Source organism: Anomaloglossus baeobatrachus, chromosome 9 (genome assembly GCF_048569485.1).
Source record: "Anomaloglossus baeobatrachus isolate aAnoBae1 chromosome 9, aAnoBae1.hap1, whole genome shotgun sequence".
Classification (NCBI taxonomy): domain Eukaryota; kingdom Metazoa; phylum Chordata; class Amphibia; order Anura; family Aromobatidae; genus Anomaloglossus; species Anomaloglossus baeobatrachus.
In genome coordinates this window covers 38,469,557-38,495,588 of record NC_134361.1, presented here as the reverse complement: position 1 = coordinate 38,495,588, position 26,032 = coordinate 38,469,557, and the positions used below count along the sequence as shown (strand labels likewise).

Genomic DNA, 26,032 nt, shown 5'->3' with positions numbered 1-26,032 from the left:
GTGACCTCAACGATATGTCGGTAGCGATGTCGCAACGTGTAAAGTACCCTTAATTGTCAACATTTCAAAACATGATGCAACATTTTGCTCTAAAACAGTGCAATAAAACCAAATGATTAAATAAGAGAATCTTTGGTTTTGCACAAAATTCCTCATCCCACGTGCACCATTATCAAGAATTTGGTCAAAAAAACACCACAAATACCAGAAAAAAATACAAAAGAAAAATCATTTTAAAAAATGCAAATGATAAATTGGCACCGATGAGTGCAGTAACAGAAAATATGAAGCTTTTAAAAATATTTTTCTATCTTGTTAACGAGGAATAAAAGCTATTTTATATGGTTTAGGGAAATTCCCCAGTCCGGAAACAATAGGAGTAATGTCAAGTTCTTCTAGCGGTACCGGAGACTTCAAGTCAAAGTTTTGGAGGATGACAACAAGGAAGAGGAATAACTCCATCTTGACCAAGGCTTCCCCAAGGCAAATCCTCTTTCCTACAAGAGAACAAAAACATGAAGATAGAAGACATCTGGTAACTAACTTAATTCTTGATAAAGAAAGTTTTGCTAATATATCTAATATACCCTGAGACCCCCCCAAAAGTCTATATTATAGTATTATGTGTGTGATACAAAATGGCAACCATTGCCTAGAACGAGCAGACTGTTTTCATGAACTTTGGTCTTGATAAATGGCAAGATCTTATTTGCGTACCTACCACAGAGGCTGACCACGCCACTTCTATGGCTACCATAGGTAGACTTAAGTTAAGTTCAACCTATAGCCTAGCATGTTGATCCATAGGAAAGCAAAAAACCCCATGGGGCAGACAGTAAGCTCCATATTAGGGTAAAAATTCAGTCTGGATTCCACATACAGTGTCATGGCAGTCTCTCTGCATTTAGAAAGTATACTCCGGCACTCAAATAGAAAAAAGAAAGGAGAAGTCCAATATGATGCTCAATATTGTCTTTATTTTATTGTGAAAAATAGTCCGACGTTTCAACCCATCCAGGGTTTTCCTCAGGGACTATGATAGATAAGATTACGTTTCCTTGAACGAGCACCGAAATTGTGATGAACAATTAGACACTTTGATGTCAACGGAAGGTACTCAATGGATCAATGCTGAGATCAGAACATCCAATCAGGACAGTAAGAGAAAACATAAACAACCTCCACTGATATATTGAAAGGGTTCAGTATGTGAATTCCTAGTGGGTCATGTGCCACAAGTTTCTCATGGGCGGGACCAAGTATGAGCTGGAATATCCCGGTTGCGTTTAAGTCAAATTGACCAGTACGAATGAGTAAGTGGTGCTACAATCTATGGGTATGGAAAAAAAAAAAGTTTCCATGAGTGCTCCAGCCGTTTAAAGAATCCAAACACACATAAGGTTATTAACAACGACAGGTAGACCACATGAGAGTAAGTTGTATTAGCCCATGGACCCAAGGAGGTGAGTTTATGACCTGTTCTTATGAGTATAATGATACACAAAATGTGACTAAGGCTGCCTCTGTGTTGTCGCAAGGCGGCAGTGCAGATGTGTGTGCACCGTAAATGGGAAGGAGACTGACCTAATGATGAGTGAACAAAGGGTCTAATAATGAGCAGGCCAAAGGCTCTGTGAAATACACCACCACGTGCGGGGCGCCGGACCTGCATTTAGAGACTGGTGATTGGGTCAGGTCCGGAGTCTCACAGCACTCTAAGCGTGTTTTCCTTTCCTTTGGTGTATTAAGGGTCAATGTCAGTTTTGTTGCCAGCAGTTTTCTAGCAGTCCATGTCAGGTACACTCCTCACCTTCAAACAGTGGCAATACCCATCAACCTTTTCTGTCCTGACCACCTAGGTGGAAGTTGCTGCTGGGGTTCTGACCTGGGGCAATCTGTATGCTGCCTCGAATTCTGGCTGCAGCTGTGGATTTGGTGCTTGTATCCTTGTTCCCCCTGTTTGTCATCCTTCCCTTCATGTTGTATTAGTACAACCATGAGACTAGTGTTCCTCACCGGCCATCTCAGTAGTGAGGGTGAGTACAGGGCTCTGTGAGTGCATTAGGTATTCTGCTTGTTGACATCAGGTTGAAACAACCCATATAGGGCTTGCTAGGGCATGCAGGGTACAACTGCAGGTGAGAGTAGGAGGTGTCCCATCTTCCCTTTCCCTAGCGCCAGGACCCACTATTGTTAAAGTGTCCCTGGTGTTCCCCATTTGTATTTGCTGCTTTTGTAGTGCGCCAGACATCCTTAGGTCTGATCACAACTGTCACGCTGTAGAATCAGACTTCTCCCACTCCGAGCGTGAAATGCGTCAATCAGACTATCTCCCTGGATCAGTGTTCCATCACAGAATCTAGTGCACATAACTGGTAATGTTACTTTTTTCAAGAAAGGCATCTAGGCCTCTCTTAAATTTTAGTAATACAAATTATGTGGCAGAGCGTTCCATAGTCTCACTGCTCTTACAGTAAAGAATCTGCATCTGTGATTATGAATCAGTTGTCTGACACTGGTCAGTAAAGTTAAATTTGCTGTCCACCCAAACACTCAAGACTATTTCTGTGACAATTTTTACCTGGCCTTTTTCAATTAAGTACACAATTATACATTTTATTTTCTATGCCCAAGTGCATGACCTTACATTTAGCCACATTAAACTTCAATTGCCTTTTCTTAACCCATGCCTTCAACTTAAATTATTCTGTAATCTTAAATTATCCTCCTTTGTATTGATTACCCTGCAGAGTTTAGTATCATCTGCAACTATTGAAATTTTAGTCTGAATGCCCCCTACAAGGTCATTAATAAATATGTTAAAAAGAAGAGGGTACAATACTGACCCGTGTGGTATTCCACTGAAGAGGGCCCAATTCTGATCCCTGTGGTATTCCACTGAAGAGGGTCCAATGCTGACCCTTGTGGTATTCCAGTGAAGAGGGCCCAATACTGACCCCTGTGGTATTCCACTGAAGAGGGTCCAATACTGACCCTTGTGGTATTCCAGTGAAGAGGGCCCAATACTGACCCCTGTGGTATTCCACTATTAATTGTGACCCAGTCCAAGTATGTTCCATTAATAATTATCCTTTGTTTCCTATCAAAGGGTTAAGATGACAGTGTGGAAGGCAAATGAAAGAACACTAAGGCTCAAAAGCGCAAAATAGGGTTTTATCTTGTAAATGGAATAAAAGAGAAAGAGGTACGCTCACCTTTTCAAGTTGTGTGACACAAGAAGACATGCTCTTAATAATGGAGCAGCTGCTGCAGATACACGAATGCACAGGACAGTGCAGGCAATGCAGAAAAGGGACAGAAGACATGTTTACTCCGTGCTGCTGCTGAAGACTTTCCTAAGAAAGATTCAGGACACACCAGAGGAGATAAGTGGTTTTTATTCATGCATTTCAAAGCCATTACAAGCTTCTTATTCAGGAAAGGAGCCACAGTTCTAAGGGGTACTTTGCACGCTGTAACATTGCTAACCAATGCTAGTGATGCCGAGTGCAATAGTACCCACCACCGTCGCACATGCGATATCTTGTAATAGCTGCCGTAGCGAACATTATCGCTATGGAAGCTTCACGCGCACTTACCTGCCCTGCGACGTCGCTCTGGCCAGCGACCCACCTCCTTCCTAAGGGGGCGGGTCGTGCTGCGTCACAGTGACGTCACACGGCAGGCGGCCAATAGAAGCAGAGGGGCGGAGATGAGCGGGACGTAAACATCCCGCCCACCTCCTTCTTTCCACATTGCCGGTGGAGGCAGGTAAGGAGATGTTCCTTGCTCCTGCGGCTTCACACACAGCGATGTGAGGAACTACATCGTATCTCCTATTGGTGCGACATTATGAAAATGTCCGACGCTACACAGATCACCGATTTACGATGCTTTTGCGATCGTTTATCGGCGCATCTAGGCTTTACACGTTGTGACATCGTTACCGGCGCCGGATGTGCGTCACTTTTGATTTGACCCTGACGATATCGCAGTAGCGATGTCGCAACGTGCGAAGTACCCCTAAGAGTTCTCCTGAAGAAGAAGCTTGTAATGGCTTTGAAATGTATTAACTAAAAACCACTTATCTCCTCTGATGTGTCCTGTATCTTTCCTCGGAAGGTCTTCAGCAGCAGCACGGAGTGAACACGTCTTCTGTCCTTTTTCACTAATGTGCGAGAATGTATGTATTCTCGTATATGTGGCGCTTCGTTATCCTCTAACACAATCAAAATCGTATGGAAAAAGCAGTCATGTGAATTGCAGAGTAAATAACCAAACTTTCCATCATTATTTCCTTAAAGGCTAATATAGAATTGATGGAAACACTCAGTGCATAAAAATAAAGCCATCTTGGAACAGTACTAGTATCTGTAGGACACAGAGGCACAGCACACATACACATAGAGTTTACCTGCGGCGAGAGGCATGAACGCGTCATTCTTCTTAAATTCTCCTTTCTCATTGAGGAAATTCTCGGGGTTAAATTCTGTTGGGTACTTAAAACAGGTGGGATCTTTTAGAACTGATGTCAGCATTGGGTAGATTTGGGTACCCTAAAATTTTCCAGAAATTTCACAGTGAGAATACAGGACTAAGATAAACAGAATACTTAACACTGCTGAATATAATATTACAAATATTAGATTACATGCCGGTGAGAAAAAAAATATCGCACTGTCTCTGGAATTTATTGTAATCGACTCTCAGAAAAGATAAAGACATTGTTGGATGAGTTGGAGGCAGATGTGACAGCAGCGTCATCCACGTTCTGAACACAAATGAGCAAAAACTCTCCCAATCTCCCATGGTGATTAATGGAAAGAGCTGGAGCATGCACCGCCACCTCTCAACTCACTGGTGGTCAGATACTGACCAGGACGGGGATCAGAATGGAAGATCTAGTGATCAATGCAGGTCACATCGGATTAATCGTCATTTACTGACATCCCAGAAGGAGTCTCAATGTGACAGTTTTTCCAATTTTAGATCAGGGCTCCCACCAGGAATTTCAGGGCTCCATACTGGCAAAATTTTAGGAGGGCTCCTTTGAGACTCCAAAGTAGCTCTACCTTCACCCTTCAAACCTATATATATATATACAGTATATATACTGAAAACAAGAAAGCCTGCGGAGACACCATCACATGTTTCTCAACGCTGGCAGGAAACTAGCCAGGTCTTTCACCAGGAAGGAACAACCACGGGAAGGGCAGTCTCCAGTCAAGGAGACCACCTATGCCAATATAGATACACGCCCCCTGGGCTGTCCAGATCATAGCAGAAGGAGGATATCATCGCCATCTTTGTGGAGCTCACAGCTTATGCTGTGTGCTGCACTTTCCCCCTGTCACCCATTTGGGATGTGTGAGTACTGGTGCCAGGCCTCCACCGCTCCCCCCATCACCACCCCTCCGCTCTTGTGTGCTCACCTCGGGCCTCCACTCCTGAGCTCAGCAGAGCACAGTATACTGAGGAATACAGCGGAGTATGGTATACAGATGAACAAGGAATACAGCAGGGGCGGTATAGAGCAGGGGGGCAGTATATATGGGCAGAGCATTGTGGGAATGCATTCGGCAGAGCATTGCGGGCAGGCGTGCGTGCGTCTGAGCATTGCGAGCGTGCGTACGGCAGAACATTGCAAGCGGGCATTCTTGTGGCAGAGCATTGCAGGAGGGGTGTGCGCAGCGGAGCATTGCGGGTGTACGTGCAGCAGAGCATTGCGGTCTGGGGTGCGGCAGAGCACTGCAAGTGGATATGTGTGCGGCAGAGCATTGCTGGTACAGGGTGTACAGAGCGCTATGTGGGGAGCACTATGCAGTTGTCCTTGGTGACATTTTAGACATTGGGATCACTTTGCGGTCACCAAATCACTGTGATCCTAAACTTCATTCTCTCTTATCCTTTTGGAAGACCCCAGATTGGGAGGGGGAGGTGACAACACACAGGAGGGCAGATTCTGCCCACTTTTACTGCAGCTGTAATGTGAGCTAGTTCTACAGTAGCTCTACAGCAGGTTTTCAGCAGCTGCTCCCCCCAGTGTTTAACACTAGAACTACTGAGGTAGTCATTTTGACTACTTTGCACTATGTATTTCTATATAGGTGTCACGAGTCCAGTAGTTCTAGTGTTAAGAGTGAAAAATATCAAACTTTTTAATTTTTTTTTTAGATTTTGCTCAATTAAAAACAAATAATAATATTTAAACAAAACATTAATACTTTACATTTTTTCAGTTATTGAAATTTATTTTTTTGGTGCGACACCTTCCCTTTAAGCTGTTATCTTTTATGAATGTGTAGTGAATGCGTCGAGGCCATCTAGTGGCCGGAATAGAGTATGGCATTGTATTATATTGACTAATGTACAGCTGTATGTCTTATGTGTAAAGTGCAATGTTAGATGTAGGGTTGGTAGAGAGGTTCACAGATGTAGCAGAGCTAGGAAAGTTGCTAGATAAATAGGGCTGGTGAATTTCAGTAGGGCCGAGTAGCTAAGCTGCATTGTGACAGCAAGGTGCACCAGGGGTTAATTGTAGGTTTTGGCCCTTTGGAGGAGCTTGGGAACTAGATCCTTGGTGGAAAGGAAAGGTTCAGGGAGTTGGAGTAGTGATGGGCAGTCCGGCTCTTTTTGGTGATTCGGCTCCCATGGCTCCGTTCACCAAAAAGAGCCGGCTCTTTCAGCTTGTTCTCGGCTCCTTATTAAATATGTGTTCACCCCAGGTGAACACATATTTAAAATTATAGTAACGCCGTCAAAGCCCCGCCCACCTGTGGCTAAACCCCGCCCACTTACAAGCGGCCAATTAGATTGCTGAGTAGGCAGAGTTTAGCCACGGGTGGGCGGGGTTTTGACTGCGAAAAGATCCGTTTAGTGATTTCCAGTGGCTCACACTAGTGATCCGGCTCCTCTCGTTCACAGCAGGGAGCCGGATCTTTGTGTCGGATAGTTCGCGACCGACACATCACTAAGTTGGAGGAGAGCTACGTTAGGGGCAGGGTGCAAGGTGCTGTCGGTGGCCTGGGTCCCCTACAAGCAGGTTTGTTGTCGGGGGCCTGCTGGGTAACATAGGGGATTTGCGGGACTCATTAGGCACAAAGGAAAGTTGGCTAGTAACAGAGGGCAGCCGCACGATTAGAGGCAGCAAGAGGTACTGAGAGAGGATGAAATCAGGACCACAGGTGAGATACGCGGTGAACCTTGCTGGCCGGAAATATAGCGCCGCTGAGGGAAATGTGGTAGTCAGAGAAAGTGCAGCGTAGTGCTAGAGGGCACTGGAAGAGAGCAGAGAGAAACGAAACTGAAAGTAACCATTTAAGAGAAAGTTTAAAGTGCCTTTATTTCTTGTATGTGAACTCTGCCATCTTTGAAAGTTACAGTAAAAGTGTAGCGCCCCTGAGCCACTCAGGGCACTACAGGGAACTGCATCCTCCCGGGTATGCAGGACCTACCCCCTCGATTCTGTAACACCAGTGCCAGCAACAGCAACACACACCTAAAAATCCCAGTTGCCACTCACACCAGGGCTCAAAGGGTTAGTCAGATAAGGACATGGCCACCCAGTAGGCAGAGCCATCCCATGAACTAGATCACCTGGTGGGACGGGGCAAGCCAGTCTGAGTTGGGAGAGCACAATGTGAAGTGCAGGAGGAAAGTGTGCCTGGAGCTGGGTCCGTGTAACGGTGACCCGGGGGCACGGGAGTCAGGTTGCCAGCATAGGGCAAACAAGTACCTCTGGGCCAGAGTCAAGTTCCCAGGGACGGTACGAGGGAGCATCACTGGAACCTTGGCACGCACGGGGCACAGGGCCCTAGGTCAGGCAACAGTTTCATACGGCCTGGCAATTACCTGCACGGTGAGGGCACCTCCACGGGCCTCGCTGACCTACAGATCCGGGCTCATCAGCAGTAAAGCAAGGATCAGGGTTCGGACACATACCTCCCCACAGGGTCCACACTGCCAGCTGAACGGACAAACCGCTGTATCACAGCTGGGGGACCCCCAAAGTTTCAAGCTTCGGGGTCTCAACTAAACTGAGAGTGCTGGGGACAGAGCAACCGAGTCATCAACTGGCACTGGCAATACAGGGACCGGAACCAGCCGTCCAAGTGTCCACAGTGAGTAAGGACTGTTTGATACAATCTACGGACTGGCCTCCCTTACTATTATACCATACATCTCCCAGGCCCAGCCCTACCTGCGGAGGGCCTACCACCACAGCTGCCACTACCACTAGCCCTGGGAGTACCCACATCAGCAGCGGCGGTTCCACAATCATAACCGCAACCCACAGGTGGTGTCACATGAACATTAACTCTTATCTCCCCTGTAAATAATCCCCTTTATAAAAAGCAAGCAGGGCACGGGACCGGGCGACGGCGACCAAAGTGACATTCCCAATTGTATATGTCGCGGGCGGGGAGGACGCCGTCGCTGCTGCGCTCTCGCTAGCGCTCGGGTCCGGCTCTGCTGCGGCTGCTGCTGCCGCTGCTCGGTGGCTCGAGCGATGGGCCGGATCCAGGGACTCGAGTGGCGCTCCTCGCCCGTGAGTGAAAGGGGTGGTTGGTTTGGGGGATTTAGTCCGTGACGCCACCCTCGTGTCGTGGTGAAGATGGGCACCACCGCTGCTGGTGACGGGGATCCCGGGAGCGATGGTAAGGAGCAGCTAGGATGTTGTTTTCCCCCTCCGTGGGTAGGGGTCGGTGGTCCAGGGGCCCAATGTTGAGACGGGGAGGCAGGGTCGGTGAGGTGCAGGGACAGCGCGGCGCGGTGCCGGATGGCACGGGTGTACTCAGCAAGAAAGGTACAAAGTCCTCGGTAAACCAAATGGCTGGATAGACGGGTCCCGCAGCCGGCTGCTGTGTCTCTCTCCGGACAGGTGATGGCGGCTGTCTTTCCCTGCACCTTGATGTTCTCAGTTGACTACTATGGATTCCCAACGGTAGTCCGCTCCCCGGTGTATGGGTACCGGAGGAGCCCGTTTGCCCGCAGGCGCTGGCCCTTGGGTCTCTAGCCTTAGGCGGTAGCTGTATACCCTCACGGTGTGGGCGGTTGCCTTCAATCGGGACTTTTGCTGTTATGAAACCCCTGGGGTTCCAGTCACATTCGGATCTGACTATTATCGGCGGCTCCAAGCCTGGTCGGGGTCCGATGGCCCTGCCTGTGTGTGCTGCCTTCACTCCACTCCCCGGTCGGTACCGGCGGGCCAACGCCCGACCCCGGTCCTACGGTTCCGCGTTGCTTCACCACTCCTGCAGACGGCCACCACCGTCTGCCAACCTTGCTGTCAGTGCCTGGGCCACAAACCCAGACACCCAAGTGCTTGCTCCTCACTCCTCAAACTCCAACACTAAACTCTATCTGACACTTTTCCCGCCTCCAGGCCTGTGAACTCCTCCGTGGGCGGGGCCAACCGCTTGGCTCCGCCCCACCTGGTGTGGACATCAGACACTGGAGGGAGGCAACAAGGGTTTTGTGTTTGGCTAAATTTCTCTTTATTCATATGTTCATGGCAGTAATGCAGATTCCATTTTTCACATTTTCACTCTTACATGTAGCTACTGGATTTTTCAAGTCAGTATTCACACAGCAGTTTCTGCTATTTCATGTATTCCCCTTACATAGTCACTGGTGTGCATACCTTATCTCCCCATAGTGATGTTTTTTTAGGTTTTTGCACCCAGTTCAGACTTAGAATGGTGTTCCAAACGTTATTCCTTATTGTTAGTAGTTTTTCGTTTGTGAACCCTCCCCACACACCTATTGCCAATCCATATCATACGCATATATAGCCTGGGTCTCAGCTTCCCATACACGGTAAGTTTTTTAACTGCATGAGAGGACACACACAAGCTAGGGACCCCAACGTAGAGAAATACTTTGGCGTAGTGTTGGGGCTCTATTGCATTGATCAATTCAGTAGCTAAATTTCTCTTTATTCATATGTTCATGGCAGTAATGCAGGTTCCATTTTCATATTTTCACTCTTACATGTAGCTACTGGATTTTTCAAGTCAGTATTCACACAGCAGTTTCTGCTATTTCATGTATTCCCCTTACATAGTCACTGGTGTGCATACCTTATCTCCCCATAGTGATGTTTTTTTAGGTTTTTGCACCCAGTTCAGACTTAGAATGGTGTTCCAAACGTTATTCCTTATTGTTAGTAGTTTTTCGTTTGTGAACCCTCCCCACACACCTATTGCCAATCCATATCATACGCATATATAGCCTGGGTCTCAGCTTCCCATACACGGTAAGTTTTTTAACTGCATGAGAGGACACACACAAGCTAGGGACCCCAACGTAGAGAAATACTTTGGCGTAGTGTTGGGGCTCTATTGCATTGATCAATTCAGTAGCTAAATTTCTCTTTATTCATATGTTCATGGCAGTAATGCAGGTTCCATTTTCATATTTTCACTCTTACATGTAGCTACTGGATTTTTCAAGTCAGTATTCACACAGCAGTTTCTGCTATTTCATGTATTCCCCTTACATAGTCACTGGTGTGCATACCTTATCTCCCCATAGTGATGTTTTTTTAGGTTTTTGCACCCAGTTCAGACTTAGAATGGTGTTCCAAACGTTATTCCTTATTGTTAGTAGTTTTTCGTTTGTGAACCCTCCCCACACACCTATTGCCAATCCATATCATACGCATATATAGCCTGGGTCTCAGCTTCCCATACACGGTAAGTTTTTTAACTGCATGAGAGGACACACACAAGCTAGGGACCCCAACGTAGAGAAATACTTTGGCGTAGTGTTGGGGCTCTATTGCATTGATCAATTCAGTAGCTAAATTTCTCTTTATTCATATGTTCATGGCAGTAATGCAGATTCCATTTTTCACATTTTCACTCTTACATGTAGCTACTGGATTTTTCAAGTCAGTATTCACACAGCAGTTTCTGCTATTTCATGTATTCCCCTTACATAGTCACTGGTGTTGCATACCTTATCTCCCCATATGGCTGGTATCCCTGTCTAGTGGGGGTGGGGTGTTTGGATGTTACCTGTAACGACCTGGCTAGTCCAGGGCGCTACATATATACCGCCCGGGACCGAGTACCCCATTCCCTGGGCGACAAAAGTTGTGTTTGAAAGAAAAGAAATCTACTTGTTTGATTGCAGCCGAATAAAGAAACAACAGAGTGTCCCCAGAGCGGCAAGTAAGTGAACGAAGCCCATACGTTCACGGGCCCGGTCATCTGCCTGTATTAGGGACCAAGGGTCGCACTACACACACAACCACGACTACAGCGCCCCCTGTCTGCCACCTGTTTACATTTGGCATAGTCGGCAGGATCGAGGCCATGCAGAGCGCAAGATTGCCAGAAGCGGGGAAGATGGTGTCCTTACGTGAGAAGATGACAACCGTGCCAAAGAGAAAATGGTGGTGACAAAGATAAAGATGGTGGAGCATGGCACAGAGGAAGGAGAAAGTCCCACCTTTTGTTGGTGTGACAGCTTGAAAAGAGCACCAAAATGTGCCTGGCTGAGACTTAGGGCGGCTTTGCACGTTGCGACATTGCACGTGCGATGTCGATGGGGTCAAATCGAAAGTGACGCACATCCGGCGTCGCAGTCGATATCGCAACGTGTAAAACCTTTTTGATACGATGAACGAGCGCAAAAGCGTCGTTATCGTATCATCGCTGCAGCCTCCGATATTTCCATAATGCCGATGGTGCGACAGGTACGATGTTGTTCCTCGGTCCTGCGGCAGCACACATCGCACATCGGTGTGAAGCCGCAGGAGCGAGGAACATCACCTTACCTGCGTCCCGGCTGCAATGAGAAGGACGGAGGTGGGCGGGATGTTTACATCCTGCTCATCTCCGCCTCTCCGCTTCAATTGGCCGCCTGCCGTGTGACGTCGCTGTGACGCCGCATGACCCACCCCCCTAAGGAAGGAGGCGGGTCGCCGGCCAGAGGGACGTCGCACGGCAGGTATGTGCGTGTGAAGCTGCCATAGCGATAATAATCACTACGGCAGCTTTCACTATATATCGCACGTGCGACGGGGGCGGGACTATCGCTGCAGCATCGGTAGCACATTGTTACGATGTCGCAACGTGCAAAGCCCGCCTTAGGCTGCTTTCACACTACGGTTTTTTAACATGCCTCATGAATGTTTTTTGCTGCAAAAGCGGATCCTGTTTTTGCAAAGAAAAACGCATGTGTTATTTTACAGGATCCTGTCACTTGAATTTTATGGGCGGGGGTATTGGAGTCATCTAATCGGGAGTGAGGGGAACTGAATGTGACAGACTGGAAATTCACACGCAGCTGGGGACAAAAGAGAGAGGAGAGAGGAAAAGAGAGGAGAAAGAGAGAGAGAGAGGAAAAGAGAGGAGAGAGAAAAAGAGAGGAGAGAGGAAAAGAGAGGAGAGAGGAAAAGAGAGGAGAGAGGGAAAGAGAGGAGAAGAGAGGAGAAGAGAAGAGAGGAGAAGAGAGGAGAGCAGAGAGGAGAAGAGAGGGAGAGAGGAGAGAGAACAGAGAGGAGAAAAGAGGAGAGAGAGAGTGGAAGAAGAGAATGAGAGGAGAGAGGAGAGATCAGAGGAGGGGAGAGGAGAGAGGCAAAGGGGAGATGAGAGAGGCGGAGAGTGGCAAAGAGGAGAGAGAGGAGAGGAGAGAGAAGAGGAGAGAGAGGAGAGAGAGGAGAGAGGAGAATAGAGGAGAGAGGAAGAAAGAGAAAAGAGGAGAGAGCAGAGAGGAGAAGAGAGTAGAGAGGGAGAGAGGAGAGGGAGAGAGAGAGCAGCGAGTAGAAGAGAGGAGAGAGAGAGGAGAGAGTGAGAGAGAGAGTGCAAGAAAAGAGTGAGAGACGAGAGGGGAGATGAGAGAGGAGGAGAGAGGCAAAGAGAGGAGAGAGAGAAGAGAGAAGAGGGGAGAGAGAAAAGAGGAGAGAGAAAAGAGGAGGGCGGGAGAGGAGGGAGAGAGAGAGAGAGGAGAGGAGAGAGATGAGAGAGAAAGAGACTGATCATGCCAGGCTGGTTTCTGGCCAAACAGGATCCAGTCTATCAGCATACCACCATTCACATGCGTTGGCGTGCTGTGTAGTCAGGATCCAGAGACTTGCAGTATTTGGACGCAGCTCAAAAACGCTACAAGTAGCGTTTTTGAAAAAAGTTAAAAAACTGCAAGTCGCTGGATCCTGACTAAACCGCACGCAAACGCAGGTGAACGCATGTTGACGCGAGTCCATTGCAAATGCATTGAAATGAAAACGCATTTGCACTGGACCCGTTTTTGCGTTAAAAAAACGTTCAGGACGCATGTTAAAAAAAAGTAGTGTGAGGGATCCAGAATACGGCATGTGCTGAGTAGAGCCCGCCCCCGGTAAGCGCGACTCAGCGAGCAATCCCTCCCAACCTTGTGTGCGGCTGAAGAATGGGAGGGGACCAAAAGGAAATTGGCGGTGAAATCAGAAGTGGCCACACCTCAGAGGGTGCGGCCAGAAAGAAAGCCCCACAGAACATAATGCTGTCTGGCGCCATCTTGAAAATTGATGTTGGCGGAGCGACAGCAAGTGAGTGCGGCTGCACTGAAAAGTATCGAGACCGAGAGGTGACCACGTGTTGAGACCAGCCACCATGAATGAAGAGCGGTCGCGCAGTGGGAGGAGGTGCGGCCTGGAGGCCTGCGGACCTGGAAGCCGCCTCTACCTGGGACCCCTGCGGTGTTACCGGAACAGTCAGCTGTGGAGACTGCTGCTCCCAAGCCCTGTAGCTGTGATGAGAGACAGCAATACGTTCATGGGCCCGGTCATCTGCCTGTATTAAGGACCAGGTGGTCGCACGACCACAACTACAGCACCCCCTGTCTGCCACCTGTTTACACTTCTGTAACCTTCATGGACTACAAGGGAGAGAAAGGCACGTATCTCAGTCAGTAACTAGTATATACCGTACATTTATGAGAGATATGTCCCGTACCGGTGGTAAGGTGTAACCCTTCAGCGTGACCTCTTTTGTAGTTCTCCTGGGGGCTCCCATTGGGATCAGGTCCGTGAATCTTTGCATTTCGTGGATCATTGCTTCTGTGTAGGGCATGCGGTTCCGGTCTTGTAGCGCCGGTTCGCGATTTCGGCCAATGACTTGGTCAATCTCTTTCTGGACTTTAGCTGGGGTGCAGCAAATATTAATAATAATTTGGGATTAGAAATACGGTTACCATGGACCAAGATTGCAGTGCTATATTATAGCGGCTCTGACTTAAAGGGATATGCACAAGTTTATCTCTTCTCTTACCTAAGACGTCCGGATACTTCATGAGAATGAGCAGAGAGTAGGTTGTGGTTGTGCTCATGGTCTCCACTGCGGCGAAAAAAATCTGGAGGGTGCAAGCTATTAAATTCTTCATGTTAAACTCACTGTCCGGCTTAATGTTCTCCTGGTGGTGTGAAAAAAAAATAATCAAAAACACGTAAAGGTGTCCGATTAGATCAAGTCATCACCGAACCATAGTAACTGCACTTCGTAGTCCAGCCAAGACTAAGGCCATGTTCACATGTGATGTTTTTGCAGCATTTCTTTTCTACAAATCTGCAGATTAATATTATTTTTTCACATGAAAGGTTCCCTTTAAGGATGTGTTGCAATGTAGAAAGAGAAGAATATATTGACTTTACCCATTAGGCATGTGCTTAATTTTATGAGCTGCAAAGATATCAGTCATACTTGGGTCCTGATCACCACCCAAGGAGGACCAAAAGGGGCTGTGCTACGTAAGAGGGCACTAATATTGTAAATTACACATGGTATGTGGGAGCCCTGGTACAGACTTTGCATTGAGGCCAAGTTTAGTGATGAGCAAGCACTACCATGCTCGGGTGCTCAGTAGTTCGAACTATTGATGAGTGAGCACTACCATGCTCAGGTGCTCAGTACTGGTAACTAGTGATGAGCGAGCACTACCATGCTCGGATACTCAGTACTGGTAACTAGTGATGAGCGGGCACTACCATGCTCAGGTGCTCAGTACTGGTAACTAGTGATGAGCGGGCACTACCATGCTCGGATACTCAGTACTGGTAACTAGTGATGAGCGGGCACTACCATGCTCAGGTGCTCAGTACTGGTAACTAGTGATCAGCGGGCACTACCATGCTCGGATACTCAGTACTGGTAACTAGTGATGAGCGGGCACTACCATGCTCGGGTGCTCAGTACTGGTAACTAGTGATGAGCGGGCACTACCATGCTCGGATACTCAGTACTGGTAACTAGTGATGAGCGGGGCACTACCATGCTCGGATACTCAGTACTCGTAACTAGTGATGAGCAGGCACTACCATGCTCAGGTGCTCAGTACTCGTAACTAGTGATGAGCAGGCACTACCATGCTCGGGTGCTCTGTACTCGTAACTAGTGATGAGCGGGCACTACCATGCTCAGGTGCTCTGTACTCGTAACTAGTGATGAGCAGGCACTACCATGCTCGGGTGCGCCATAATGACGAGCAGTTGGATGCTCAGATGGTTGCAACTCGAGTACCCTATTATGATGAAATAGATTATGATGGATGTCAATGGGGGACTCTAGCATTTTTTTGGGAAATCTTTCGGAAAAATGCTCAAGTCGCCCCTATCCACGCATCCAGCTGCTCGTTACGAGTACCGAGCACACAAGCATGATAGTTCTTGCTCATCACTAGTTATGAGTACAGAGCACCCGAGCATGGTAGTGCCCGCTCATCACTAGTTACGTGTACAGAGCACCCGAGCATGGTAGTGTGGCGCCCCTGACCTGGTCAGGCACCACTGAGTACTGCACCCATGCTGGGGACAGTACAAAACAGGTAATCCAGAAGGCTGACCGAGGTGTGACTACACAGGCGCATAGTGACCAGGTCTCACACATTTACCTTTGAGAGGACCCCTGGGGATCCCAGGAGGGGGCGAAGCCTCCATCTCCACTCGAGGGGTGTGGTAGAGAGCTTGGTTGCTAGGTGACGTAGGCAAGAACAGGAGAGGAGGAGCAGTGAGCCGAAGACAGTTGAGTGGTGAAGTTCAGGGAGGGCAGAAGCAGACCCTGTAGCTCTACACAATTCTGACAACGTACGCGCAGTGACTACCGACGGGGGAGAACGGTCACCTGGTAGTGCTGCCCGAAATCCACACACGGCTAAAGAGAGAGCAACGGAGTGGAAAGTAAGGAGACTGTCAGGGAGATACCAGGCCCAAACGGGTAGCAGGTCCCAGTGCAGGGATAGATTCACCTTTCCTTTGCCAAACCTGCATGAGGGGGCACTTTACACCCCCAAGACAACACCACAGAGTCCGCAGCCACGTAGCCAAAGTTAGGGCCCATAGCTCACAGGAGGCAAGCAGCCGGAGTGACCTGGTCCAGGCTACAAGCAAACGGGCCAAAAAGAAGGGGAGAGAGGCACCAGCAACTTCCCTGGGCGACCCCAGCAGGGCTTCAAGCAGGGGTTACCCCAAAACACAACGGGCTAAGGAAGGCGAGTTGGTAGCCACCCTCATAAGTCAGCATGAAGGACACCTGGTTCCAGCCAGGTTCATCCCAGCTACGCCCGGGTTACTCACCCTGCCACCATCAGTGAGTAAAATCCCTGAAAGACATCCTGCTTGTGCGTGTGAGTCATTCTGCGACTTGTAGTTCCACACACCTACACGGGACCCTGGGGCATGCCTCACTCTCAGGAGGCTATTACAACTGACTGCACCTACTATCAGCCCCAGGCACCCCTAACCTGCAGTGGCGGTCCCCACTGACCGCAATTCTGAGAGTGGCGTCACGACAATCAAAATAGAGGATTTCCTACCTGTGACGAGATCCAGCCGCGTGGAGTCCCTGAGGGTAGTGCACCGCTGCACCGACACCGAGCCTCGGGGCCCCACAGTAGTGCCCGCTCATCACTAGTTACGACTACTGAGCACCCGAGCATGGTAGTGTCCGCTCATCACTAGTTACGAGTACCGAGCACCCGAGCATGGTAGTGCCCGCTCATCACTAGTTACAAGTACTGAGCACTCGAGCATGGTAGTGCCCGCTCATCACTAGTTACGAGTACTGAGCACCCAAGTATGATAGTGCCCGCTCATCACTAGTTACCAGTACTGAGCACCCGAGCATGGTAGTGCCTGCTAATCACTAGTTATGAGTACTGAGCACCCAAGTATGATAGTTCTTGCTCATCACTAGTTACGAATACTGAGCACCCGAGCCTGGTAGTGCCCGCTCATCACTAGTTACGAGTACCGAGCACCTGAGCATGGTAGTGCCCGCTCATCACTAGTTACGAGTACAGAGCACCCGAGCCTGGTAGTGCCCGCTCATCACTAGTTACAAGTACTGAGCACCTGAGCATGGTAGTGCCCGCTCATCACTAGTTACGAGTACTGAGCACCTGAGCATGGTAGTGCTCGCTCATCACTAGTTACGAGTACAGAGCACCCGAGCATGGTAGTGCCCGCTCATCACTAGTTACGAGTACTGAGCACCCGAGCATGATAGTGCCCGCTCATCACTAGTTATGAGTACCGAGCACCTGAGCATGGTAGTGCCTGCTCATCACTAGTTACGAGTACTGAGCACCTGAGCATGGTAGTGCTCGCTCATCACTAGCCAAGTTACATCTCTTCAGGTAGACCGTTGGTGAATATTTCTCTAGGAACATGTCCAGCCTATTAGCTTGCGGCAATTAATAGTCTTAAATTAAATCTAAAAAATGGGATTTTGCAGAAAAAACCCTGAAAACAGCGCTACAACAAGTTTGTAGATTTTAATTAATTATTTTATTTCTAATAGCTGCTATCCTTGTTCTTGGTACAAAAAGTAAAATAGTATAATAATACCACATTCATAAACCACACATCGCAAAAAATACAAGAATTATAAGCATAAAAATTAATGCACATTAAAACATGAAATTGCGTTTGCGTAAACCAATAGGAGTGCCAATATAAGAATGGTAACAATGGCACGTCGCAAATAACAAGAGACCAGTGAGGTTATTATAACCGATTGTCCCGGCTAATGGTAGAACTTTCTAGGTTGCCGTTAAAATATGTTAGTTACATGCCAAGGTTGCTGTGATTAGAAATACTGCACCTCTCCTCTTTAACCTCCACGAAGATGTAATAATGCAGGATTCCACAATAGTTGCAGCCGAGATGAGCAGAACAAAGCCGGCACTTAATAAGGTTAAGCTCCAATCAGAGCATGGGGCGCCTACCAGCGCTTGCAGTGGAGATGAGGCAGAGCCGAACGACCATACAACACGGCTGATTTCGTTAGGGGTTAGTTCACATAGAGGTTACGGTTTCTCCACCTCATCAGAAGACCAACCTGTAGTGGATGGTTTCCTCCACGGGGGTGTATAGTGGATGCAAGAGCCCCTCAATAGTTACAGCCGAGATGAGCAGAGCAGAGCCGGCACTTGGCAAAGTTGTGCTCCAGTCAATCCACGTGGCGCCTGGCAGCGCTAACAACGCAGATGATGTAGAGCCGACAGATCACCAAATTCGGATGGTTCCAATAGGAGGTACTTCTTGTAAGAGTTGCGGTTACTCCACCTCGTCAAAGGATAGCCTCGGCAATTGGACTGCTAGGCTGAGTAAATCCGTACAAGGGAGAAGTCGTTTGCTGAGGTATCGCTACACAAGTAGACTAAGCTGAGTGAATATCCGACGCGCGTTTCGGGGGCGTCAACGGTCCCCTTCCTCAAGGATAACCCAGCTGTTGCCTAAGGCACCATTTATACAAGAATTTAATTGGAATGCAAATTACATAGAAAACGCCTTCACATTATCTCAGTCATTACTTATGGGATCCATTGCTGATACTACAATGTCCCTGCATTGTAGCACACATAAACATGAATAAAAAGATTAATACACTAAAAACTAATACATTATATTATAAAATATATTACAAAACCGGTGCAAAGGTTTGGCCAGACGGTATTCTAATTAGCCCAACGGCAACTACTGCAATAATACCATTGCATAAGGGGACCAATATAGATTATGTCAACTTATTATGATAGCTGAGGGCATGAATATGTGCCCAGCACAAAATTGATAAAAACGTGCTATATTGTATACACATATATATGACTTAAAATACAACACAACGTAATAGAGGCCCTACATTCTTAAGAGGTTGATTAGATTATGCTTATATAATGTTCACTTTTTTTTTTTTTTTTTTTTTTTTTTTTTTTTTTCCCTCTTCCTCCCCTTTGCATTTCAAATGCTTTTAAATTTAAATAAGCTATAATTTAATTAAAGGCGAACAATTCAATGTCATTATTAAGTCCGTAGGGCTTCAGTGTATTCAGTTCAAAGATCCATTTGCTTTCTATGCGTGACATTTTTCTAATAAAATCACCACCTCTCCAATCTTTTGTCACTTTTTGTACGCCCCATACTTGGGACCCTTTAAAGGACCCTCCATGTTTTAGCACATAATGTTTTGACAGGGGGTGTTTCATACATTTATTGTTGATACTTCTAATATGTTCACCCACTCTCTTCCAAAGGGGTCTAATAGTTCTCCCAATGTATCTTTTCTGGCAGGGGCATTGTATACAGTATATGACTCCTTTTGATCGACAAGTGATTAAGTCTTTTATACTTATTAGTTCTTGCCCTTGCAAAAAAGATTTCCGTGTAACATTTTTTATATTTTTACAAATAGTACAATTCTTACATGGGAAATAGCCTTTCAGGCCAAAAAGTCCTCCACTATCAACAGGCACTTTAGTATTCCGTATGGTTGGTGCTACTAGATTGCCAATATTGTTGGCCTTCCTGTAAATAAAACTGGGATTCATAGGTAAAAGGTCCCCTATTGTTTTATCTTCTTTTAAGAGATTCCAATACTTTTTGATAATATTTTTTAAAGACTTCACTTGTGTGGTATATTGAAGAATTATAGGAATATTAAATTCATTAATTTCATTAAGTAAGGAGGATATGGGTTTATGTTGTTTATTCTGGAGTAGAGTCTTTCTTTCGATTTGTTTTACCTGTACACAAACATTCTCCAGAAACCCCTCTCCATAGCCTTTTTGCACAAATTTTTTCGTTAATAAGCCCACTTCCAAATCGAAATCTTCTTGCTTACTGCAATTCCTATAAGCTCTAATATACTGGCTTTTTGGAACATTGAAAAGCCAGCTAGGTAAGTGGCAGCTTTTCAAGGAGATATAACTATTGGTGTCAGTGGGCTTATGATAAGTCTTCGTGAAAACATTGCCATTTTCAATGAAAATATTTAAGTCAAGAAAATTTATCATAGTAGTGCTAGTAGTGTGGGTAAACTTCAGATGGTACTCGTTATTATTTAAACTTTCTAAAAATTCGTGCATAAGGCTTTCCTCACCTGCCCATATGAAAAGAACATCATCAATGAAGCGACGCCAGAGGACCAGGTTTTCCCGAAGCACGCCCCCAGGGTATATGGCTAGCTCCTCCCACCTGCCCATATATAGGTTGGCGTAACTTGGGGCGAACCTGGTCCCCATGGCTGTTCCCCATTTTTGTAAGAAGTATTGGACCCCATACCGAAAAAAATTATGATTTAAAATAAACTGAATACACTCCCCTAGGTAGTCAACCTGTAGTTGGGGAATAAAACCCGATTTCGATAGAAAATATTTAGATGCTTCACAACCCTTTTGATGCTCAATGATAGTGTACAGTGAAGTGACATCAATTGATCCTAAAATATAGTTGCTCTGCCATTTTACTTCTTGTAGAAGCTGTAACACTTGAGTGCTATCTTTTAAATACGCAGGTAATAAAGGGACACACTTTTGGAGATGAGTATCTATATACTTAGATAGGTTGGCTGTCAAACAGCCTATTCCCGAGATAATGGGACGTCCTGGGGGATTTACTATAGTTTTATGGATTTTTGGTACATGGTAGAAGACTGCCAATCTGGGATTATGATTCTTAATAAATGTTGCTTCATTCTTATTCAATATTCCTTTATTAAGACCTCTCTCAACCAGGGAATTTAATTCCTTCATATAAACATTTGTAGGGTCACAGGCTAATATTTCATAAGTAGTCTTATCTCCTAATAGACGGGCTGATTCTTTTTCATAATCTGCCACATCCATAATGACTATGCCCCCACCCTTGTCTGCTGGGCGTATTATTATATTGGCATTATCTTGCAGCTTCCTTACTGCCAATATTTCCTTCGTTGTTAAATTATTGAACCCATGTTGTTTTGGGGCTTTCAAACGCCTAATGTCATTCACTACACACTTTTGGAATGTTAAAAGAGATTCTGAATATTCATTTAGTGGATGAAAGTTGGATTGACATTTTAGACCAGTAGTTTGAATAATTGGATTAACTGGGTTCAGGGGGTTCATAGTATGTTGTTTAGCCACAGGATTTTTCAAAAAATGTTTTTTTAAAACTAATTTCCTCATGAATTGTTTCACCCCAACAAAAGCTTGGAATCTATTAAAACCCACTGAAGGAGCAAATTTTAACCCTTTTTGTAGTAGGGAAGTTTCATTAGTAGTTAATCGATAATGGCTAAGGTAAAAAATTTTTTGGGATTGGAGGTCCTCTAACCCTTGATGGTTTATTTTCTTTTTGGTGCGTTTCCCTCCCCTACACCCCCTTTGGTGTTTCTTTTTCCTACCCTGAAAAAATCCAAAGTAGTAGTATTCCGTGATGTATTAGGTCGAGCAGTAGTAGGTCCAGTATTTTTCCTAGTATGCCTTTGGGGTTGGGGTTGCGTAGGTCTAGTTCTAGCATTATTAGGTGTATTATTAGTACCTCCTATAAGAGTGGACCTCCCACTTCGAGAGGTAGAAGGTACATTATTGCTGATTACAGGGTCCATATTTATTTCAGATTGAGGGGTATCAATTGAGCTTCTATTACTCGTTGGTTGATCATGCAGGCCATTAATGGCTTGAGGGGTATTATTAGCATTCGGTATGTTAGTAGATTCCAATAGCAAATTCTGGGTCAAATGATCTATGGAAGTTTCATGGACTGAAAATACTTCCTCCTCCTCTGTGAAATCTTCATTAACAGTACAATCAATTTGATCCAGAATCTCGAACTGGCTGAGTTCTAATGGATCCCTTTCATGATAATTATTGGGTTGGGTGGGAGTTACAGCAAAGTTTCTCCCACCTGAATGCACTGTCAAACCCAAATCCCTCCCATATTTCCTCTCTTTCTTCTCAATAATTTCTTTTTCTTTACTTTGTATACGTTTTAATATATTTTTGGACAAATTGGCAATTTCAGTATTACTTTTAAAGGGTTTTATTTCATCAAATAAATGATGAATTCGGTTTTTATTCAATATCAATTGTTTTTTCCTTTTATCAATAATAAATTGAACTGCCTGTCTGGAAAAATCTTTAAAAAGTTCATCCCATTCTATTAGAGTTTGCCTGTCCCCTATATCCCCTGATAGGGCTTTGGTTACTGTTAGGCCTTTAGGTATAATATCAGCTTCCAAATATCTCTCAAGGGTTGCTACTTCCCATAAGTCTCGCATTTCTTTTAGGAGTAGTTGTTCTAATTCCCTAAGCTTCTTTTTGATAGCTGAAAAATTTGGGCCATTTGCATTAGTTGGATTGGATTTCTCCGCATAACCAAAAAACCTTTGCACCTTAATTATTCTATCCTTACGGTTCTCCCACAGGTCCCCCATCTGGAGTTGTGGGAGAAGGTAATTAGTTAGCACCTGAACAAGGGTAGCACGTATATGAGGGTTTAGCAGCTGAACACAAGGGGTTAAAATAATTAAAATAAAAATGCCTACAAGCAGAGGTCAGCGCTTTAACCCGACAAACTTAATCCAGCAGCTATGTTTATTGGCAAAGAATCCCCTTTACTTTGCCTAGTGAGGTAAAGGTTAAAAAATGGGATTTTGCAGAAAAAACCCTGAAAACAGCGCTACAACAAGTTTGTAGATTTTAATTAATTATTTTATTTCTAATAGCTGCTATCCTTGTTCTTGGTACAAAAAGTAAAATAGTATAACAATACCACATTCATAAACCACACATCGCAAAAAATACAAGAATTATAAGCATAAAAATTAATGCACATTAAAACATGAAATTGCGTTTGCGTAAACCAATAGGAGTGCCAATATAAGAATGGTAACAATGGCACGTCGCAAATAACAAGAGACCAGTGAGGTTATTATAACCGATTGTCCCGGCTAATGGTAGAACTTTCTAGGTTGCCGTTAAAATATGTTAGTTACATGCCAAGGTTGCTGTGATTAGAAATACTGCACCTCTCCTCTTTAACCTCCACGAAGATGTAATAATGCAGGATTCCACAATAGTTGCAGCCGAGATGAGCAGAACAAAGTCGGCACTTAATAAGGTTAAGCTCCAATCAGAGCATGGGGCGCCTACCAGCGCTTGCAGTGGAGATGAGGCAGAGCCGAACGACCATACAACACGGCTGATTTCGTTAGGGGTTAGTTCACATAGAGGTTACGGTTTCTCCACCTCATCAGAAGACCAACCTGTAGTGGATGGTTTCCTCCACGGGGGTGTATAGTGGATGCAAGAGCCCCTCAATAGTTACAGCCGAGATGAGCAGAGCAGAGCCGGCACTTGGCAAAGTTGTGCTCCAGTCAATCCACGTGGCGCCTGGCAGCGCTAACAACGCAGATGATGTAGAGCCGACAGATCACCAAATTCGGATGGTTCCAATAGGAGGTACTTCTTGTAAGAGTTGCGGTTACTCCACCTCGTCAAAGGATAGCCTCGGCAATTGGACTGCTAGGCTGAGTAAATCCGTACAAGGGAGAAGTCGTTTGCTGAGGTATCGCTACACAAGTAGACTAAGCTGAGTGAATATCCACTACGGACTTAATAATGACATTGAATTGTTCGCCTTTAATTAAATTATAGCTTATTTAAATTTAAAAGCATTTGAAATGCAAAGGGGAGGAAGAGGGAAAAAAAAAAAAAAAAAAAAAAAAAAAAAAAAGTGAACATTATATAAGCATAATCTAATCAACCTCTTAAGAATGTAGGGCCTCTATTACGTTGTGTTGTATTTTAAGTCATATATATGTGTATACAATATAGCACGTTTTTATCAATTTTGTGCTGGGCACATATTCATGCCCTCAGCTATCATAATAAGTTGACATAATCTATATTGGTCCCCTTATGCAATGGTATTATTGCAGTAGTTGCCGTTGGGCTAATTAGAATACCGTCTGGCCAAACCTTTGCACCGGTTTTGTAATATATTTTATAATATAATGTATTAGTTTTTAGTGTATTAATCTTTTTATTCATGTTTATGTGTGCTACAATGCAGGGACATTGTAATATCAGCAATGGATCCCATAAGTAATGACTGAGATAATGTGAAGGCGTTTTCTATGTAATTTGCATTCCAATTAAATTCTTGTATAAATGGTGCCTTAGGCAACAGCTGGGTTATCCTTGAGGAAGGGGACCGTTGACGCCCCCGAAACGCGCGTCGGATATTCACTCAGCTTAGTCTACTTGTGTAGCGATACCTCAGCAAACGACTTCTCCCTTGTACGGATTTACTCAGCCTAGCAGTCCAATTGCCGAGGCTATCCTTTGACGAGGTGGAGTAACCGCAACTCTTACAAGAAGTACCTCCTATTGGAACCATCCGAATTTGGTGATCTGTCGGCTCTACATCATCTGCGTTGTTAGCGCTGCCAGGCGCCACGTGGATTGACTGGAGCACAACTTTGCCAAGTGCCGGCTCTGCTCTGCTCATCTCGGCTGTAACTATTGAGGGGCTCTTGCATCCACTATACACCCCCGTGGAGGAAACCATCCACTACAGGTTGGTCTTCTGATGAGGTGGAGAAACCGTAACCTCTATGTGAACTAACCCCTAACGAAATCAGCCGTGTTGTATGGTCGTTCGGCTCTGCCTCATCTCCACTGCAAGCGCTGGTAGGCGCCCCATGCTCTGATTGGAGCTTAACCTTATTAAGTGCCGGCTTTGTTCTGCTCATCTCGGCTGCAACTATTGTGGAATCCTGCATTATTACATCTTCGTGGAGGTTAAAGAGGAGAGGTGCAGTATTTCTAATCACAGCAACCTTGGCATGTAACTAACATATTTTAACGGCAACCTAGAAAGTTCTACCATTAGCCGGGACAATCGGTTATAATAACCTCACTGGTCTCTTGTTATTTGCGACGTGCCATTGTTACCATTCTTATATTGGCACTCCTATTGGTTTACGCAAACGCAATTTCATGTTTTAATGTGCATTAATTTTTATGCTTATAATTCTTGTATTTTTTGCGATGTGTGGTTTATGAATGTGGTATTATTATACTATTTTACTTTTTGTACCAAGAACAAGGATAGCAGCTATTAGAAATAAAATAATTAATTAAAATCTACAAACTTGTTGTAGCGCTGTTTTCAGGGTTTTTTCTGCAAAATCCCATTTTTTAACCTTTACCTCACTAGGCAAAGTAAAGGGGATTCTTTGCCAATAAACATAGCTGCTGGATTAAGTTTGTCGGGTTAAAGCGCTGACCTCTGCTTGTAGGCATTTTTATTTTAAATTAAATCTATTTTATTCTCTTACTGATGAGAAGCTTTAGATAATAGACGGCCAAGCTCAGAGAAGTAAGATGTGTTTGGTGACTTGGCTTTCCAACTTGTCTTTCAGTTAATGTAAGGTCTCCTGGTTCAAAGTTTGCTTCACAAAATAAAAGAACCCAATAATAATAATAAGGCTGGTTTCACACTACGTCTTTTTAACATCCGTTGAAAACGTTTTTTTAGCGGAAGTACGGATCCTGCTTTTACAGCAAATAACGTATGCAAACGCATATGTTATTTTGCAGGATCCTGCACTGGATATTTAGGGGCGGGCATTGGAGTCATGTGATCGGGAGTGAGGGGAACTAGACTGGGAGGAGGCTTCTGACAGCTGCAGACGCTGGTAACCAAGGTAAACATCGGCCTTGGATACCCGATATTTATCTTGGTTACGAGTGTCTGCAGCTGCTAGGAGCAGGGCTGCCTGCA

The 26,032-nt window shown here is 45.5% G+C and overlaps 1 protein-coding gene across 2 annotated transcripts in view; it reads right to left on the bottom strand.

The window, feature by feature from the left end:
- Window positions 1–280: 280 nt before the first annotated feature.
- Window positions 281–26,032, bottom strand: part of LOC142251070 (cytochrome P450 2A5-like) — a 41,389-nt gene continuing 15,637 nt past the window's right edge. Inside the window, exons 6-9 of one of the 2 annotated variants that reach the window (XM_075323574.1) lie at window positions 14,259–14,400; window positions 13,944–14,131; window positions 4,415–4,556; window positions 281–497 (exon numbers count right to left, since the gene is read on the bottom strand). In XM_075323574.1, coding sequence (XP_075179689.1) covers window positions 316–497; window positions 4,415–4,556; window positions 13,944–14,131; window positions 14,259–14,400 — 654 coding nt within the window. In that variant the 3' untranslated portion in view covers window positions 281–315. Of the gene's footprint in view, window positions 498–3,028; window positions 3,092–4,414; window positions 4,557–13,943; window positions 14,132–14,258; window positions 14,401–26,032 lie in introns of those variants that run through there. The other variant, XM_075323575.1, reaches the window with a different exon arrangement.